General features: G+C 48.5%; 7 protein-coding genes across 7 annotated transcripts; 4 read left to right on the forward strand and 3 right to left on the reverse strand.

The window, feature by feature from the left end:
- Positions 1 to 1,175: 1,175 nt before the first annotated feature.
- N7533_009383 (uncharacterized protein) lies at positions 1,176 to 3,077 on the forward strand (the record flags this gene model as incomplete). Its single annotated transcript, XM_057106033.1, has 3 exons — positions 1,176 to 1,743; positions 1,815 to 2,254; positions 2,454 to 3,077. The coding sequence occupies 3 exons, from the start codon at positions 1,176 to 1,178 to the stop codon at positions 3,075 to 3,077; spliced, it is 1,632 nt and encodes a 543-aa protein (XP_056957482.1).
- A 111-nt stretch (positions 3,078 to 3,188) lies between these two features.
- Positions 3,189 to 5,099, reverse strand: N7533_009384 (fungal specific transcription factor domain-containing protein; the record flags this gene model as incomplete). Its single annotated transcript, XM_057106034.1, has 2 exons — positions 3,189 to 4,844; positions 4,908 to 5,099. The coding sequence occupies 2 exons, from the start codon at positions 5,097 to 5,099 to the stop codon at positions 3,189 to 3,191; spliced, it is 1,848 nt and encodes a 615-aa protein (XP_056957483.1).
- Positions 5,100 to 5,774: 675 nt separating this feature from the next.
- N7533_009385 (uncharacterized protein) lies at positions 5,775 to 8,039 on the forward strand (the record flags this gene model as incomplete). Its single annotated transcript, XM_057106035.1, has 2 exons — positions 5,775 to 5,980; positions 6,041 to 8,039. The coding sequence occupies 2 exons, from the start codon at positions 5,775 to 5,777 to the stop codon at positions 8,037 to 8,039; spliced, it is 2,205 nt and encodes a 734-aa protein (XP_056957484.1).
- Positions 8,040 to 8,796: 757 nt separating this feature from the next.
- N7533_009386 (uncharacterized protein) lies at positions 8,797 to 9,912 on the forward strand (the record flags this gene model as incomplete). Its single annotated transcript, XM_057106036.1, has 3 exons — positions 8,797 to 8,799; positions 8,973 to 9,725; positions 9,781 to 9,912. The coding sequence occupies 3 exons, from the start codon at positions 8,797 to 8,799 to the stop codon at positions 9,910 to 9,912; spliced, it is 888 nt and encodes a 295-aa protein (XP_056957485.1).
- Positions 9,913 to 10,936: 1,024 nt separating this feature from the next.
- N7533_009387 (uncharacterized protein) lies at positions 10,937 to 11,926 on the reverse strand (the record flags this gene model as incomplete). Its single annotated transcript, XM_057106037.1, has 1 exon — positions 10,937 to 11,926. The coding sequence occupies one exon, from the start codon at positions 11,924 to 11,926 to the stop codon at positions 10,937 to 10,939; it is 990 nt and encodes a 329-aa protein (XP_056957486.1).
- A 408-nt stretch (positions 11,927 to 12,334) lies between these two features.
- N7533_009388 (uncharacterized protein) lies at positions 12,335 to 13,882 on the forward strand (the record flags this gene model as incomplete). Its single annotated transcript, XM_057106038.1, has 1 exon — positions 12,335 to 13,882. The coding sequence occupies one exon, from the start codon at positions 12,335 to 12,337 to the stop codon at positions 13,880 to 13,882; it is 1,548 nt and encodes a 515-aa protein (XP_056957487.1).
- A 182-nt stretch (positions 13,883 to 14,064) lies between these two features.
- On the reverse strand, positions 14,065 to 19,055 carry N7533_009389 (uncharacterized protein; the record flags this gene model as incomplete). The annotated part of the gene is made up of 8 exons (XM_057106039.1): positions 14,065 to 14,288; positions 14,349 to 14,974; positions 15,031 to 15,434; positions 15,491 to 16,915; positions 16,968 to 17,872; positions 17,932 to 17,948; positions 18,021 to 18,316; positions 18,375 to 19,055. The coding sequence occupies 8 exons, from the start codon at positions 19,053 to 19,055 to the stop codon at positions 14,065 to 14,067; spliced, it is 4,578 nt and encodes a 1,525-aa protein (XP_056957488.1).
- Positions 19,056 to 19,132: the final 77 nt, after the last annotated feature.

A 19,132-nucleotide genomic window follows, 5' to 3' on the forward strand; every position in this document is an offset into this window, starting at 1 on the left:
CCGCGGAAAAGCTCTTCTTGCCAATTCCACAGTGGGAGGAGCTAGGCATAAAACGGCAAAGAGGGTCAAAGCATAGCCTTGCCGCGATTATCTGCTGCATAACTCCGTCCTTCGAACGGTGAGAAACCGCTTGACTTTACCCGAAATGGCAAAAGGTAAGGGTTGTGACTATTCGTCAGGTGCAGATCTTACTCCCAGAGAAGTTAAGTGGTATGCTTAAATCGAGCGGGACTCGCTAGATATTCAGCTCGGCTAGCTGAAAACCGATCGGGTAACGTTGATTGCTACCCCAAATCGTGAGTATCCACTCGGACGAGCAAGGAGAGAGCCCAGGTTTCAGAGCATTTGGATTATCGGGGCCACTAAGGCCATTCGGGGACCATCCGGGGAGGTCATATCCAGAACCGGGCAGCCACCATTCCGATGAAGCTACAAATCGGCCAAAATTCAGCTCGCTTAAATGCCTTTTCGACCCAGGGCCTTGGGTGCAGATCGAGATTGAGGCCTATTGGTGGCTAGTCGGCGCCTCCGAAAAAGTTCGGGCCGGATTGGGTTAGTACAGTTACTGCTTAAAGAAGAACGTCTCCATAATTTTATTTCTCACGTTTCCCACGAACGAGGCTTATTTACTATGCATGATTGACACCACCTGGCATAACGGCCTGCGTTGGCTCTAAATTTATTTGTGATATCCTCCTTGGCTCCCAAAATAGAATAGAATAGCATCTTGTGCTCACGAGGTCTCCCGCAACTCCGTGTCTTTCTTTTACTAGTTTATTTCCTCGAAATCTAGAGTCCAACAAGAAAAGTGATGATATTTACAATTGTTTCCTCTTTTTGGACTCTTTTTTCTCTTGGCATGGCTTCGTCTCGGGGTCCACCTGGTCAGCCGCATTGGCGGAGACTAGTATACAGCAAGTGCCTGCTGTTACCAACCCGAAGATCAACCCTAATGACAGCTCCGCCACTAAGGGAAGGCTCTCCAACAAATTCCCACATTTCTTATAATCGGGACCCCTACTCAGTATTAAAAGGGACCGTTGGACCCTTCATCTGGAATTAGTCTTCCCTCTTGGTTATCTATCAGTCATCATCTCAACTACAGTGTCTATTCGTGTGCTAAATTTGAAACCTCACTCTTCTTTCCAAGATTATTTTTGCTTTTTCCACACAACATGAGCCGACCAACTCAAAAGTCACGTCGGGAGAAGGTGAACCTGTGTTTTATTACTTCAGATCCATCTTCAACCGAAGGGAAAACAAACAACCTCCACATTGTCAGGTCTCATGCTGGAAAATGGCGATGGTCAGAAGCTCGAAAGAAGAAAACAAACGTGAATCGAGACGAGCCGGGTGTGCGAGATGAAGTCGCTGTCGGGTTTTCATACAGGGACAGACACTCGAGTTCTGAAGAGCGGGAGTATTCGGATAGCTCATTCGCTATCAAGACTTCCTCTTCAAAATCCAGCACGCCCGATGATGATTTAGATCATTTATTCAGCGCACTAGAAGGGGAAGTCTCTGGAAAAGACTCAGAACATCCTGAAGCTTTCCCACTCGACACACTTGAACAAATGCATTCTCTATTCTCCGCTCAAATACAGGAGTCGAAATGGTCTGATTATTGCAATTCTGGAACGATGAATATACATGGGATTACACCCAACATTCTGGATCCCTTCCAACAATACCCTCAAACCTCACCATTACCCTCTCAACTGGTCAGTAATGCCAATAAATACTGTAAGAGCCCTCGATCCTATTGTGTATTTCGCTTACTGACTTTTCAACTGACCTTTTTTCACCCACGTTAGCTTTAAGCATGCTCTGGCCAGGACTTTTGCCCCCGTCACATACCAGTACCAACCACCCGGGAGTCAATGCATGGCTCATCAATTCTGCCACACACGATGCACTTCACAGTACTTTATTATTCGGGTCATACTCTCATAGACGGACGCTATGGCTAGTGAAGCAAAGAGGACATTTCAATGACGAGGATGCAAAGAGATTGGCAGTGTGTGAAGCAGATGCCATTATGAGAGTAAATCAGGCAATTCAGAACATTTCAGGTGCGGCTACTGATTGCATCATCCTTTGTGTTCTATGCATGGCAACAAACAAGGTGGAAGGGCCGATGTGGAATGACAGCAAGGAGCGGGTGTTTCCAGCCCCATTGACATCCCTTCAATGGCTAGATGTCTATGGCCGTTTGTCTCCGCACCCAGTTCATCAGGCCGGCCTGGTTCAATTAGTACGCTTCAGGGGAGGCTTGGAAAAGATAGAACTCCCAGGCCTAGCCGCCATCATTTCCTAGTATGTTTGCATTCTCTTCTTCCACCACTCGGAAGTTCATTCGGCGTTACTAACAAATTTCTCCTTACTTTAGCTCCAGTGTTTTGGGAGCTAGTCGGTCTCTCTCCCGTCCAAGTTTTCCCTACATCTCTCTCCAGACTGGAGGCTACCTCGATTTAAAAGACGTCATTGACCCCAATCTTGATCCTTTCGAATCTACTCATATGCCACACGAGATGCAAACAATCTTCCAGTGCCATCGTACATATGTGTCTGAAGTTGAGATGTATGAAGACGGTATGCCAATTGGAACCGATATGCTCTGTGACCATCGAAACATCATACAATGGCACATCATGTCTCTGCTTCCATCAACTCAGCTTGGCTCCTCACACGCCAGCACCTATCCTCTCTACGAAGCATGTCGGCTAGCATTGGTCATTTTCGGGGTCGGTGTGGCTTTTCCTCTCCCTCCGCAAAGCGCTCCATTGGCAACACTCAGTCGAATGTTGAAAATAGAGCTCCAGGCATATCACCAAGAAACCAAAGATGCTCCACCGTCTGCCCGCAGCCTATATGTGTGGATGCTGACGCTTGGAGGCATTGCCGCGACGGGTTCTTCAGAAAGAGAGTGGTTTGTGGACAGACTTCAGCTTCACACAGCCTGCCATGGCCTTTCAATATGGGAAGACTTTGAAACCGAGTTGAGGTCGGTTTTGTGGCTTGGTAGTGCCTGCACATTGCCTGGGAAATTAATATGGGATGAAATTATGGGACTATGATACCCTTACAAAGTTTTAGATTTCTTTGATTAGATCTTTTCTCAAGCACTATAATATAGAACGTTTTCCATTGGCACATCTCTTTCAGGCAAAATTCCTGAACCTGAATATTTACAGAATTGGGGCCGATTCCACACTGAAATTAGAACCGAAGCCATCTGCAGCCCAATCACCCATTGTATAGTCATTATACATCGACTCAAAGTCATCGTGGGCCCCGTTAAAAAAGTTCTGGCTGAAGAGCATATCAGATGATTCCAGCAAATTTCCCGGTGGTATACTAATATCCGCCGTCGATTCGCTGGATGTCGCTGACGCCATGCCAGCTGTCTTTGTATGTGCTTCACGCTTGTCATTCTTCTCAGTCTCTTGGACAGAATTTGCTTTGGCCATTAAGCGATTTATTGGTCTCCAGAGAATATTGGCCTTATCATTTCGCAAGTTCCATCTGCTGTATACTGTATTTGCACACTCCCACGCACGATCACACTCTTGGGATGGTGGGCGTGAACAGATTTCAGCCAAGACAATCACAACAGCATGCCATTGTATATGAGTCTTGGAATGCCATGCCCATTTAGAAACTTCGGGGCTGGTAATAATAACGGTCGATAATTCAAGTATTTTTATTGCTGTGAGAAACATCTTGTCTCTGTTAGCGGTAGGTAGACTCGGGCTAGACTTCTTCCTTGGTGGGTAGTAAATAGCCAGCCATATTCGAGTAATCATCAGTCGCGCCACGGTCATGCACATCTTGAAAAATGGGACACTAGGGTCGCAATGTTTAATATATTGCTCCTCTAGTTTCTCTGTCAAGTTTTTGGCCATTTGCTCTGGGTTGGTAGATGATGCTTCGTCTTCCTGGCGTTCCGAGTTGTTGGGGGACATCTCGCTCGGAGAAAAGTAGCTGGTTTTCCATGCCACGCGGAGCACTTCGCAACGAACAAGACAAAATGTCATTTCGGTAGCCTCTTCACGTTCTATGGGTGGCTCGGTCATTCCATGTACCAAGTCGCTATCATTGATGTTGAGTGGCGTTTTAGTGTCAAATGCCGAGTCTTGCACTATTGGTTGACATCCATGATGCTCTGAGGACCTGATGTCAAGAAAGCATATATGCCACCATAAACGACGTCTCAGTTCTGTCTCAAGAGGCGGTAGTCCGAAGGATGTTCCATCACGGTGCAACCCCATGGCTCTAGCAATGTGGAAAACAAGTGCAGTCAGAGACCATGTTCGACGAGAGGCATCTACATTGCGTAACGCAGATAAGAAAAGAACCACGGCTTGAAGTAATGTCACACTCTGGGTGTTGAGAAAGTCAGCTCGTGCCATGGCTTGCTGCACCGCAAACTGATAGTGCCTGAGAGCTACCTCCCGTGAAACACCTATAACGCTCTCGCATTGTGCCGATTCCATGCTGATGACAGTGGAATAGTAGATAGCAAACAGCAAGGCCTCGCTGTTTCGATCCAAAGTAGTATCGAGAGAAGATATAGCATCCCAATAATCACGCATCAGTGTCGGGGCATGAAATATGTGCACCAAGGGTAGAACTCTCTCTTTGAAAATTTCCACCAAAGTCACCGACTGCGACAGTGGCGGGTGATAAGAACGCATCGATGGAGCAATTTTCTGGAATCCCAGTATTGCGGCGTTGGAGCCCATGTCTAATGTGGAGTCCAGTACGGGTTGATTGAGGTCGTCGTTAGGATTCTCCTCATTATCAGATATTGGATCATGAAGCAAGTCTCGTAGCTCTTCAATCTGCCTCAACATCGATTAGACAACATACATAGGTACCATATCAACCAAGTATTGACGACTTACCTCGTTTGTCAAATTTGCCCATAGCTTATTGCTCACATAGTAGCTTCGCTTATCATCAATGACCAATCGACCCAGCTGTTTCTCAACCGTACTCGACTCCTTGTTCGATGCCAGTCCGACTTGGACACTTGATTCTTCTGGCTGTGTGAAAGCGGGCCGCTCCGTAGTATTTTGGCCTCTATCTCTCCCCATTTGTTTCATGATTACTTCCAGGCGGGATAACCTATCAAGTACATGAGAATCAACCGCCCTCCGTGGCCTTTTCGGGGCCCTCCCGGGTCCAGCAGGATAAGCACATTGGGATCCAGATCTGATACAACCATTGCAAGGAATCTGGCGATCGCATTTGATTTTCCGGGATCGACATTGGGCACAACTGCGAGATCGGGGGCCAGATAATTCCGTGGACAGATCTGACGACGGTCTCACCGCATCACCCATGATGTCGTTGGTATTAAATAGTGGATTGGGTAAAGGATATGCGGGAGGATCCATTTTTGTGGAGTGAAGGAGGAGATGAATACGAGGAGAAGCATGCCCATCTGCACAAGGAGATTGGGGCTTGTGGCCTTCCCAAGGGCTCGCAAGGATTGTGTGGGGGCCAAAGGAGGATAAGCTTTGGGTTCGGAAAATCCGGCCAGCTCCAATTTTGAGTCGGCTAAACTTTGTCATTGAGGGTAGGAAAGGTATGGCCTAAAGTATGGCTTGTTTAATTATTGACTAACTAGTGCTAATTAACTAGTGTTAACTATGAAGCTGAGTAGAGTATTTACTGAGTGGGTCTGCCGCGCCAAGGAAATGATTGCACTGCTCCGCTCCACCGCATTCACCTTCAACATTCCCTTGTAAGCTCTCAAAGCTTCAAGGATGGCCGCAAAGCGTCCCCGCGCGACCTTTGAGGCCGATCAGGCTGACTTGCGACCCCCATACGCTCTCTACGGCACGCCATTACCCCCATTAGACTCAGCCGCGCGCGATGATGGCTCGTACATGCCGGTTTGGAAGCAAGAGGTGACCGACGAGCGGGGGAGGAAACGCCTCCATGGCGCCTTTACTGGTGGCTTTAGTGCAGGGTAGGCTCCATAGCCATCTTCTATGAAGGATCATCTACTGACATCTACCTGTCTCTCCAGTTACTTCAACAGCGTTGGCTCAAAAGAAGGATGGACCCCGGCCACTTTCGTCTCCTCCCGCCAAAATCGCGCCCGCGATGCGAAAGATGCGAAACAACAATCCCAGCAACGACCCGAGGACTTCATGGACGAAGAGGATTTGAGGGAGCAAGAGGAGTCACGAAATTTACAAACCGCGGAGGGGTTCGCTGGATTTGGTTCCACAGACACAGATCCGACCCGACGGACAGGGCTCATGGACTTGCTCAAGACCGGTGGCGAAACAATGGGTGTTAAACTACTGAAGAGAATGGGCTGGCGTGAAGGCCAGGGAATCGGTCCCAAAGTACGACGCAAGGCAGACCTCGGCGATACCTCAGCTCGTGGCGGCGAGGGGACCGACAAGACATATCTCTTCGCACCTGAGAACCCAAGGATGGTCTCTTTTGTCCGAAAGTCCGATAACAAAGGCCTGGGTTTTGCAGGAGAGTCGCGACTGGCAGCTCAGGAAACTTCACAAGAGGAACCCGAAGAGTTAGATTCGTTCTTCGGTGGCCGTCTTGCCGACCAAACGAAATCCGCCAAATTACCCAAGGCCAAACAACCGCGCCGAGGGGGCCTCGGAGTCGGCATTCTCAATGACACTGGATCCGATGACGAAGACCCCTACTCTCTAGGGCCTCAAATCTCTTATAATAAAACCATTGGTGGGGATAAAAAGAAGAAGAAGAAAGGCAAAGCAGACGAAGCGAAACCTACAATTGGCTCCTCCAACCCCCTACTTGGCGAAAAACCTGTCTTCATTTCCAAAAAAGTTGTTGCAGCTCGAGGAGCTGGAGGTTTCAGAAAATGCCGTGATGGACGCTTACCGCTGGACGGTTTCGTCCTTGCCGATGCTCTGTCGGGCCTAGCCATTTCGGACAAGAGATACGGCCCTCCCACGATCCCTGAGGGCTGGAAGTCTGCTCAGCAACGGACATCTAACGACCAGAAAACCTCAGAGTATGTCTCGACGGCGGATGCCGCCAAATCATCCATACTCGATCCTACATCCCGAGCTGCAGTCCTAGGTGAAACCCAGCTACCTGGAAAATCCGTTTTTGATTGGATGACCCCAGAGGCTCGCGAGCGGATTGCAAAGCTCACTGGCAATGCCAATCTGCCCCCTGCTCTCGGTGAGGGTGCTCCGAAGGGCTATGAGATGTCAGACTCGCAAAAACGAAAAGACCTATGGGATCTAGTTCCAAAGCTGGACAAACAGACAGCTGTCCAGGCCTTAACTCGGGCTGTCAGCGGATGGATGCCCTACTCGGAAGACGAAGAGAAACGAGGTCGATATCGCAATTTCCTCGAAGTTCGGGCAGAGATACGCGACACTCTCCCGGTCAGGTTGCCAGGGTCCAGCACCGATGAGTGGGTCAACGAGATGCAAGAGTTTGCGCGTGCCGCGGAGGTCTTTAAACCCATGTCTAATATCATGGCGTCCCGGTTCACATCAGCTTCCTCGGGGCCTAAAGTTGCTTCAGATGCGCCCGACTCCAATGACGATCCACTGAGTCGGCCCAATGAGAAACCGGACGACCCAGCCGTGGCAGCTGCTAAGATTGGCATGTTCGGACCAATGACCCGAAGCACTACGTCCTTCTACCCATCGCGTCTTCTTTGCAAGCGATTCAATATCAAGCCCCCATCACACGTCCAACAAGATCCTGGGGAACAACCAACAGATTTTGGTTCTGGGTCACGCTTCCCGTCTGGCGGTCCTCAACCCGACACCAAGGCCAGGGAGCTGATATCACAGGACGTGATGGATATGATAATGGCGGAATCTGGCCTTCAACCTTCTCCTATCAACTCTGGAACAACAGGGCAAATCCTAGAACAAACCAGCGTCCCTGCCCCTCCTCCGGTTGTAGAGCCCGAACGTAATGATGCGCTCGAGGCTGAGCGACCGGGCGATGATGTCTTCAAGGCCATTTTTGGCAGTGACGATGATGATGATGATGAGGACGAGGACTAAAATAGATTATGATAATTGATATCCTGTATTTATAACTTACTTTTGAAACAAGTTGGAACAGAGTATAGCGCTCCACAACCGCAATCGGCCTGATGTTTTTGCAAACAGAACCTCTAGGTAGATGCAAGATATTCAACCTTAGAAACATTGCAGTAGTGCTTTCTGTACACTAGTACCAGTATCTTCTACACGTGTCGTTTCCAAATACATGGAATTCCTTCGTTCTATTCGGTGGTGCCTAGTAGTTGTTAGTCACTAATGTGTCTGGCAATAGAAGCAACGTAATGATGTGCTCACATCCGAGCAACCGGGTGCGATGATGTCTTCGCCATTTTTACCTGTGAACTTCTATCTTTTTTTTCTATAAAAATAAGTAGTACAAAAGTGCTAACTAAACCCATGTCCGATCAGTACTGTCGTACCTCTAGTAAGCACATAGTACGCTGTACGACAACTGTGCATCTGAGCGAAATAGAAGAGTGAGAAAGTGAAAAGGAAAAACGACCAAAACACAGCACGAATCGGCTTGACATCATCAAAGCTTGATTTAAAAGCTAAGCAACAGAGCAGCCCGTGGAATGTGCCTGGGGGGAGGGGGCCGGGGCGCATTTCCCTCAAAAGTTCCCCCTCTCCTCATGATCTTCGTTCCCTTGACTCCTCCGCATTTTGCTGGAGCTAGGATCATCGTCCCACCTTCCACCCCTCCTTCTCTTCGCCCTTTTGCCCCGGCTTATGGAGTGTCCATATCGCAAACAAAATGGTACGTCCCTTTCAAGTCTCGCTCTCGGACAATAATCCCCCTCGCCATCGCCCAGATCACCGCCCTATCACACGACTCATCCCTCGTCCTTAGCGAAACTATCTGGGCGCATATCCACCGCGGAAAATCATGTCGCAGAGCCTCAGCTAACATCTCCACCCGCTTCCCGATAGGGTTGCTGCGCGTCCGTGCCGTCGCGTGATGATGAATCCCAAGACGACCGGGAAATCCAGGACAGTCGATCGCAGGTTACACGCAGTACTGCCAGCGATCCCTCGGCGCATTCACAGACCGGTCGCCGCCGAGTAAGACATCCAAACCTCGCCCTGAATGAACACTACAATGAACCTGTCCGCCTACATGTTTGGTACAGCAAGCGGCGCGCTTGGAGTCGGGCTGACTTGGATCGCGAGCGTCGCGAGTTCTTCGAGACGAGAGTGACCGGTCGCCAGGAGGTATGGGCTGCGCTTTCAACGGCTATAACACTGATGCGCGCGGGTGATCTCTCTACCGCGCAGAGTATCGTCGATGCTGCGGGCGTTACTGTGCCCACGGGTGATTTCTGTGAGGGATGTTACGATGAACAAGGCGCACTGTATCGCCTGCCACAATGTATCGTCAGTGACCCGGAAAATATGGTTCAGAGCCCTTCCTCTACAGCGGACCGGTCAAGGGATGATATCGGGCAGGATGATGATACCGAAGCACTGTCGGATGGCAAACTTGCGACAGACGATGCGTCGGGTGACGAATTAATAGCCGAGGACCTGGAACGGCGCCGTGATGAGAAAGGCAAGACGAGTGAGCGAGACCTGATTAGTGTCCAGGTCCGACTGAGTGATCGCGGTGGGCCAGACCTTGTACTTTTGATAGGCAAGAGCCAGAGTGTCGGTTTCCTGGCTCGCAAAATACATCAAGAAGGAGAGGTGTGTTTCAAAATAATTGTCTTTGGCTGTTGGTCTCATTCTAATTTCTTCGCAGCTCTCCAATCTCCAACGGGTTCGAATTGCGTATCTTGGCCACATGCTCAAGGAGCATCAATCACTACCTGATCAAGGATGGCAAAATAGCCATCTTGTTAATGCCTTCGTTGTGACCCGCCCTTCGTTCTAATTACCCACTTCATCGGGCATCATGGTGGCGGAAATGGGACCGCAAAGACCTGTTATATCTTCCACACCCAAGGCAGCTGGCTTCAATTCCCACCTTGACTTCATTTAACCCGCTCTCGACATTCCTTCAGTCTCCCATCTCCAGCGTTTGGCGCACATGATCATTTTTTTCTCTCGATTTTCTTGCATAATACCCCAGTCTTCCCTTTCATCCGTTTCTCGGAAGTCACCCGGTCTCATATCTAATGCCTCCCAGCTCCTGTCTATCTACATTAGGTAATTTCACCTTTGATGTTTAACCTAGAACGAGATATTTCTTGTCAATCTGCAAAATGAATTGTCTACTCATTTCCAATGGTCAAGATTTCACCATTGTATGGCGGTAGGTTGACAACCGTTCGTACTAGTAGGAGCTAATTAGTATCCAAATCGCATAGCCTGGTAAGTCCGGCCACCTGATGCAAGGCTGCGATGGACTTTTCCACGACCCAAGGTAGCTTTGTCATTTTTCGAATCTCTGCAACCCAAAAAAAAAATCCTGCCATTGGAAATCCAGTCCTGGAGGACAAGAAAGAAGAATTGCAAAAAGCAATGCATCATCCGTGAATCGAACACGGGCCTCGTCGATGGCAACGACGAATTCTACCACTAGACCAATGATGCTAGTTGATGTAATCATGCTCCACAGTTGGCTCTAAGAACCACTTTTTCTTCTGAAATCAATCTTAATTGATGCAAATCACCCAACTCGGACTTTATGAAATAAGCAGCCCCGGATTGTTCATGGCTGGGGAAATTCGATTCTCATCATCTCTCCAGGGCTGGAAAGTTCAATTTGACAGGTTATTTAGCAAAATATTGAGCTGTTTCTAACTTGAACTTCGAGAGGTTTTTCATTGTTCAACTGCCCAGGTGGGCAGTAGTGTGGATATATACTGCTTACTAGTTCTAATAGATACCTACCTAGGTATGCCCTCTATCTTCAATCTGGATTATTACAACATTCAACCACTAGCAGCTTCAAGTCAAACAACTTGAAGGTCACCAAACTCAAACAATCTCTTCTCCTTATCATCAGCAGCCAAAGTTCCCACTGTCCACTCCCACAAATCATCCTGCTTCGCCTGATCATGGCTCACTTCGCTAGACTCGATAACCTTCATACCCTCATAGTACACCGCACTAGACCCCTCAACATCCAAACCAACCGCCAGTCTGGCAAGTGCTTTCCCAGATTCCTGCACAGTATGAACATTGGGAGACATCACAAGGCGCAAGAGCGGCAGAATGTGAGGCAAAACCCGCGACCAAAGGAATTTCTCAATGGTGCTTGCCTTCCTTGCCAATCCCGTCCCGGGCATCAAACCAGGATCAAACGCAGTGACTGTCCACTTCTTTCCGTATCGCTTGTTGATAGCCTCAAAGCGGCGACCCAGAGCGTACGTGTATAGGACGTTGGCCAACTTGGTGCTAGTATAGCGCTGGCGACCGTTTGCCTTTGCCGATTCCGGGGTAGGATGAGCAAGCTCTTCGGCAGTGTTGTAGATGGCGTCGGGCATGCCGGTATCTTGCAGGGGGTCGTGCGTTCCACTCGATACGATGACTATACGAGCGGTATCGGCGAGGTGAGGTCGCAAAAGGGATAGGAGGAGGGCGTGGCCAATGTGGCTGACGGCAAACGTCTTTTCGAAGCCATCATCGGAATATTCGACAGGGCCAGGGAATTGCAAGGCTGCGTTCAGAACCATTGATTGGATTGGCGGGAAATCACGAGATTCCCAATCCGAGGCAAATGAGCGGACCTTGGAAAGTTGTAGTAAATCGAGGGGAAGGAATTGAGCATTGTTTTGGCAGAGAGTCTTGTTGATTGTTTCGGCTGAGGAGTTTGCATCTGATCTCGCGGCAATGATGATCTGATACTCTGGATATTTGCGGGCGATGTTCAATGCACATTCGTACCCCAGACCAGAAGTGCCGCCGGTGACAAGTACAGAGCGTTCGAACTTGGTAGACATAATCAAGGATTGAATAGTAGTAACCTTGGAGTATTTAATGGAAGTACGAATGATATTGCGATTGATGAGAAGTTTGAATGCTCGAATGTAAGGTAGTCCGAGAATAATCAAACGGAAAATCCAGACGACATTGACTAGATACTTATATCCATAGATTCCATCACCCTGGTACGGAGATGTCGAGATAACCCTTAAATCCGAAGATATGATTCATATGAACGGAGTAAAGGAAGCAAAGTAAAGCATGGAATATCGCGCTAACCCGAACGGGACCGTCATTTTCATCCCAAAAGAGTAATCGACGCTCCGGTTCGGGTTAGCCTCAGCCATGTTGGTCTCCCCCCATCATGCGCCATCACCGTCAGCCTCCACTTGATTCCGATTCCTGCCCAGGAGCTCAAATTCAACATGCTCCGACAGAAGAGCTTGGAAGGAGCCCGAAATACCAAGAGATTCCAAGCCCAAAATGAGAAGGACTTGGCCCCATCGGAACTATTCCACCACCGACACGATTACGGCGTGTTGATTTGCACTACTTGTCGCTATGCAATTCAGCCTGGAGCGATCCGGCGTCATCTGAAAGACATCCACCATCTTCAGCACGAGAAGAGACGCCCTTTTATTGCATATACCAAGGATCTCAAACTGAAGAGACCAGAGGAAGTGCAGTCGCCTCTTCCGGAAGATTTCCCTGTACCACATTTACCAGCCGAGAAGGGATGGCGATGTTTGGCGCCGGGCTGCGATTACCTTTGCGCCTCAAACAAACGAATGGAAAATCACTGGCCCGCAGTTCATGCCAAAAAGGGTACTCCGGAGATTGACTGGTGTTTTGCATTGCTGCAGACCTTTTTTCGCGGTAGAATGCTACGCTACTTCACCGGCCAGAACCAACGAGAACTCCAGAGCACCCGGCAAAAATCAGGTCAAATAGCAAAATTCCAAGAGCTTTCAGTCAGCCCAGACCAGCTACTGGAAACATCGCTGGTAAAAAGTGTGCAAGAAAAGTACGACTTGGATGCCCTCGATTCCCAATTGCTGAGCCATTATTTGGACTCCTCATACAAAACCTTTGTGACCAACAAGAAATCCGAAGATGTCTGGAATGAAGTCGTACCGGGACTTGCTTGTGACAAGAAGTTTCTCCTACAAGGAATACTAGCCTGCACGGCTTTACACGTGGCACATTTAAATCCAGCCGAGCGCCAGAAATACATACTTCGAGGATGCTGCCACCAAGAGGCCGCTATTCCCGAATTCCGCCAAGCCATTGATAACCCAACGGAAGATAATTGCGACGCAATCATCGCATTTGGGTATTTCCTCGTGGTATACTCCTTGGCAACCGACCTTGAACATTCCACCAATCCTCTCCTTATAATTGATACCACCCTATCCAACACCGAGGATATCATCCCTCACTGGCTGCATTTTATCCGCACTGGCTGTCATATGCTTAAAGATGTCTGGCATAGGATTGAAAGTGGCCGCGCCAGCATCTTGGCAGCTGCCTGGGAGAGAAACTTGGAGATTAGCGATGAAGACAAACGATCTCATTTGGATTTTTTCTTGTCTATCATTCCAAAGAAAGGCACCTGGTCGGATGAAAGCACGAGGGTGTATCGCCATGCAGCGAACCTTCTGGCCGAGTCAATTGCATTTGTTGATCGAGCCAAGAAGACCATTGGTTTAACCGCGTGGAATGTACTTGGGACCTGGCCGGTGCGCATCGAGCAGGGGTTTTTTACCTTGACTTCGGAAAAGCATCCCGGGGCTCTCATTCTACTTGCACATTACTGCGTGATCTTGAATCAAATTGGGGACTGCTGGTATATTGGGGGAAGACCCGGTATGTTGATTGCATCAATTGCACGGATATTGGATAAAAGATGGCATACCTACATTAAAGGTGCTGTTGAAGAAATTTTGGGACCAAGAGGTTTAAAGGACATGTAAAGCTTATTCATATTGACAATCAGAGGAAATCGGGAGCTGATCAGTACGGTGGACGCTATCATCCGCCTTACATCAGAATAGACAAATTGTTTATTCATTAGTTCCTGATTAGAAATGGAGAAGTAATGGCGAGAGATAGTAGCAAGCAGTATCCTGACAATTTCTCTTCCCAATGACAAGATCTAAACGAGTCGGCCATTCTCTGCCTCTTTCCCTTTAGGGGTCTCTCCAGACCGCCGCTTGAACACGCGGCATAAGAAGGAAGCACTCCGGCAAACTCCCCGAACCAAAGACGTGGGATTGTAGTGCTTGACGCGGAACATGTAGTACATCATGACAGTACCAAAGATATTGAAGCCGATGTAAGCCCAGCCGATACCGAAGTTGCGCCAGCGTTCGCTGTAGACTACAAGATTCAGTTAGTTGATTTGAGAAGCAATCAAATATATTTTTTTTCAATACTCACAAATATTGCTAGCTGCCAAGTATTGATCGGCATTTGATAGCTGACAATACTGACAGCTAGTCGTGGCTTCCGGGTTGTAAAGCTGTCCACCGGCAGCAGTGACATACTGGTTCAAGTATTCACCACAACTCAAACCAGTGGGTGGATTGAAGACGCTCAGCTCAGCATCCGAGCAATGGATCTGCCGACCGTGCAAACCAGTCGAAGTGAGACCGGCGATTAGGTAGGTTAGAGGGGAAACTCGGTACATGAAAATCCAGAAACCAGGTAGCGCGCTTGGTGGTTGCATGACACCGTTGAATGTGAGAGTCATGATGAACATAAGCGTAGCGATTGTTCCACCTGTTTCGGCGTCTGGTAGTGCTGAGATCACAAATGAAGCAAAAGTCGATGTGAACATGTAGAATTGTACCACGAAGAGAAGCATGAGGCCCTGCCGATGTGGGGCTTGATTTGCTCCATAGATAGGAAAATAGTAGCAGGCCCAGGCAATCACACCAACGAAAATTTGATATGGGATCTCAACAATGACATTGGCAATGAGAAAGGCGGCCCAAGAATATGCTTTTGAAGGCCTTTCGCGAACTTCGTAGAGTGATCGCTGGACAACGAATTTGGGCATGATTCTAGCAAAAAGATCTTGGTAAGTCTCCGTACAGAAATGATCTGGGGCTCTACATACTGTTGAACCAAAGTTGAGAATATAGAAGTCAGCATGAATGCACTGAAAATAACATCTTGAAAGCCTTGCAGCGAGCTATCCGGCTTGAAGAATGTGAATCCAATGAAGAGAGAGGACATAGTGGCCAGCATGATTTTCGCCCATACGTAAGATGGCTCGCGCCAGAATCCCTGGAACGACCGATGCGTCACATACCAGAGTTGGGATGTAAATGGCATCGCATACTCACCGACTTGGTTCTCCTCTGGCGTGTTTCTCGCAGCAGATGCACGCTCATCATGAATGCGATCTATCTCAGTTTGAATACCCTTGGCTTGCTGGCTTTCATTCCAAACTAGAGCCCAATCCTTGGTGGCCTTTCCTGAAGCACCGGCACCGATAATTTCTAGCATATATTCCGCAGGCTTGATTCATGTTAGCATTCAGTAGGAATGTGGTTAAGCGAAGGTGAAAGCCTTACATTCTCCGACGAATCACAAGCTCTTGCCCCGTTGCTCTCAAAATAGTCCAAAAGAGTTCGGGATTGGTCACCAATTTCGCCAAAATAAACGGTCCTTCCTCCCTTTGCCAGAAATAATAGTCGGTCGAATTGTTGGAAGAGAAGAGCGCTGGGTTGATGGATCGTTGAAAGAACAGCTTGACCGTGCTCTGCGAGCTTCCGCAGGAAGGAGCAGATTGCCCATGAACTTTGTGAATCAAGGCCACTAGTAGGTTCGTCTAGGAATATCAACAGCGCAGGTTTCGCTGCTAGTTCAACACCGATAGTAAGGAGCTTCCTCTGTTCCACGTTCAATCCCTCGCCAGGAGTGCCCACGATTGCATCGGCAAAGTCCTGCATGCCAAGCATCTCAATAACATCCTCAACGTAGTGATACTTTTCTTTCCTCGGTACTGCCTTGGGCTGACGCAGAACTGCACTGAATCTCAAGGCCTCCCGTACTGTTGTAGTGGGTAGATGGAGGTCTTGTTGCTGGACGTAGCCTGTCTTTCTCTGAAAACTAGAGTCTAGAGGTTTACCGTTCACAAGCATATCGCCAGTAACAACCCCAATGGAGACACGCTTAGCTAGAACGTCAAGCAGTGTGGTCTTTCCAGCACCGGAAACGCCCATCAACGCTGTGAGTGTCCCAGGCTTTACCCAACCGGAGACATTGTCGAGAAGTCGGCGCTCGCCACCTTTCACTGGTATATCATAGCATACGTTCCTCCACGTGAAGATGTCATGCTGTGATGGAATAGCAGAAGTATCCCTCTCTTTCTCTTTGGGCTTTGGAGCTGCCTCCCCTGCACCGGTATCACCCTGGCCCTTTTCCAAATTGCGTAGATGGGCCGGGACATGGCCACGACGGAAGACAAGGAATTCGGCTGTCGAGGATGTCGAGGAGTTGAGTTCGGAGGCGATAAGATACAACGAAATGAAGAATATCCAAAAACCGATAAGAATACCCAGATTTCTCCACTCATGTGCGTATGAGTAGGAATATTGAGTTTGAATATAAGCGTCTCCAGAGACAGTTCTTTCTCCGGCAACAGCGCCACGAACGGAACAAATGAAAGAATCTCCAGACAAGCTTGGATACCCAGGGATGAACTGTGAGCACTCGAATTCACGACCGTGAAATTCATTTGCTACCAGGGCCTCGAAGGTGTAAAATACCGGATTGATCCAACGGATCCAGCTAAACCAAGGAACTTTCGCCATCTCGGGTGCTGTGATAACAAAACCTGTGTAAATCACGATTGCAAGAACAATTACTCCTGCCATAGACATTGCCTGGGCCAGGGTTTTTGTTGAGGCGGCGAGGGTGCGGAAAATACCGGACATCGCAAGGGTGCTGAGGAAGGTGAACAGGAAGAAGATAAAGAACTGGGAGGGCTCATATCGCTATGTCATAGTTAGTATATCACGAAGTCGTTCGAAGGTTTCCATGGCTTACCAAGCCGGCCAAGAAATAGAAGATGATGTTGAACACAATGGCAGACACAAACTTAACAGGCATATCTGCCACTATTCCTCCGAGAGCTTCAGTAAAAGGATGAACAAAAGCATAAGAAGCTTGCTTCTCGATGATAGGGCGTTGATCATAGAGCGAGTTGATCTCAGTGATACTGATCAAGGCGTTCATGAGGACGGCGAAGAAAAGCGCAGCTCCTTTGCTTTGAAATCCTGCAGTTGCGTTTGGGGTTCCGAAGTAAATCGAACCGATAATGAGAGACATGCAGATCCGCCCAATGACGGTGGTCAACGTAGACGGCTTGTCATTCCAGATGCGTTGATAAGCTCGTTTCACGCAGAGTTTGACCTGCATGGGTATAGAGATAACATATGGGCTTTTTGGTCGCACATGCTTTGCTTGTCGTAATCTTTTTGTGGCACCAAAGTCCTTTTCAGCTTCTCCGCCAACAGGATACTCTTCGCAATACTCTAAAATCTCTTTCTTGAGCCGTTGATAGTGAGGGCTTTTCTTCCAATATTGTTCAAAATCGTCGGGGGTACGTGGAACTTGATTTTCCATCCCTTCGCGAGCTTTTCGTTCTTGTGGATTTGTCACCGATGTCAAAAAATCTCCGACTGTTTGACGAGGAGGGCAGTCCCATCCCATCTCGACGAAGTACTCTTTGGCTTTATTACATGGCCCGAAAAAGATCTGTCGACCTTCATAAAGCACAATCACCTTGTTGAAAACATCGTAGATCGCTTGAGATGCCTGGTAAATTGCAACAGCGTGGCAACTCCCGGTGAGGTTTGCAGAAACCCGTAGAGATTTGGCGAATTCCAATGCGCTGGCTGAATCCAACCCTCGTGTACTATTATCCCACGCACCAACAGGAGCTCCCGCCACTAAAAAGGTTCGTTAAAATTTGTCTTGCTCAACAAAAATGATGATGGAAGGAACCTACAAGCCATTTCGGCAATACTTTTTGAATCGTTAGCGTTTGCTATCATGGCTATCATAGCCATCATGGGAGTCTATAAGATTTTGACTTACCTGACTCGCTTTCGTTCGCCTCCCGAAACACCTCGAATGTAGTCATCACCAACTGGAATAATTATGAGCGAAAGAATCGTAGACATTGAGAAGTTCATCTCACCTTTGGTATTATAAGTATGGCTCAGTCCCAACACGGCCATGGCTACCTGAGTAATATGCTTGGCATAAGCTGCGCGGCTGATTCCTTGAAGCCGGTGCTCGGGTGTCCTGGCAGCGGCAGCAAATTCGAGAGTTTGTCCGACAGTAAGATGAGGGAAATGGCGATCGACCTCTTGGTTGTAAAGAACTTCACCCTAGATGGAGGCAAAATATTTAGCAAAAATTCCAAAGACTGCAATAAGGTAAACGCACTTTAAACTCCTTATGCATCGTCTCCATGGGAATGCCGTTGTACTGGACATCGGAACTTTCCCCAACTTTCAACCCGTGCAATTGCCCGGACAAAGACTTGAGAAAGGTCGAGCACCCGCTACCAGGACGTCCAAGGACAATCAGAAGCTCGCCGCTTTGAAGAACACCATCGAAGTTTCGTAGAATCTGCTTCTGAGGTACACATTTCCCTAAGGAGATGTATTCCTGGGGTCGGAACGGAGCTAGGGGGACAGAGCCAACATTATTCTGGTACTGGAGGGCAGCACCGGAGCCGGATATGTTGAGATTTTGAAAGACGACTCCTGTGGATTTCCGCATAGATACTCCTTGCTTATCCATCATTTTGAGCACCATGCGGGCCCATTTGTAGTGGTTGAATTGACCGCTGGTCGGGTCCAGGACAGGATCACCTAGTTCAACATCTTCCAGTGTGTCCTTGCGTTCGATTCCGCCCATACTCCCGACCCCGGAATCGGTAGCTCGGTGTCGAGGAAAGTTGGAGGCAATTCGAGAAAGCTCTTCGCGATCTTCAGGTGGGATATGCTCGAATACTCTCTGCTCCTCGGGCAGGGCTTCGGAGCTCGATCGCGAAACGTGATCTGTTCCATTGAAGGAAGCATTCGTCTCGGCGATCTCATAGTCGTCGTTCTGCCCTGACATGGTCTTGAGGGTTGATTTACAGGCTCGACACCGCTGGAGCAACTTTGATTTGAAGACTGAAGAGTCTCTGGTGTCGA

Source organism: Penicillium manginii (assembly GCF_028828005.1).
Source record: "Penicillium manginii strain IBT 31320 chromosome Unknown utg000006l:1.0-4164085.0:1.0-4166146.0, whole genome shotgun sequence".
In the NCBI taxonomy this organism is placed as follows: domain Eukaryota; kingdom Fungi; phylum Ascomycota; class Eurotiomycetes; order Eurotiales; family Aspergillaceae; genus Penicillium; species Penicillium manginii.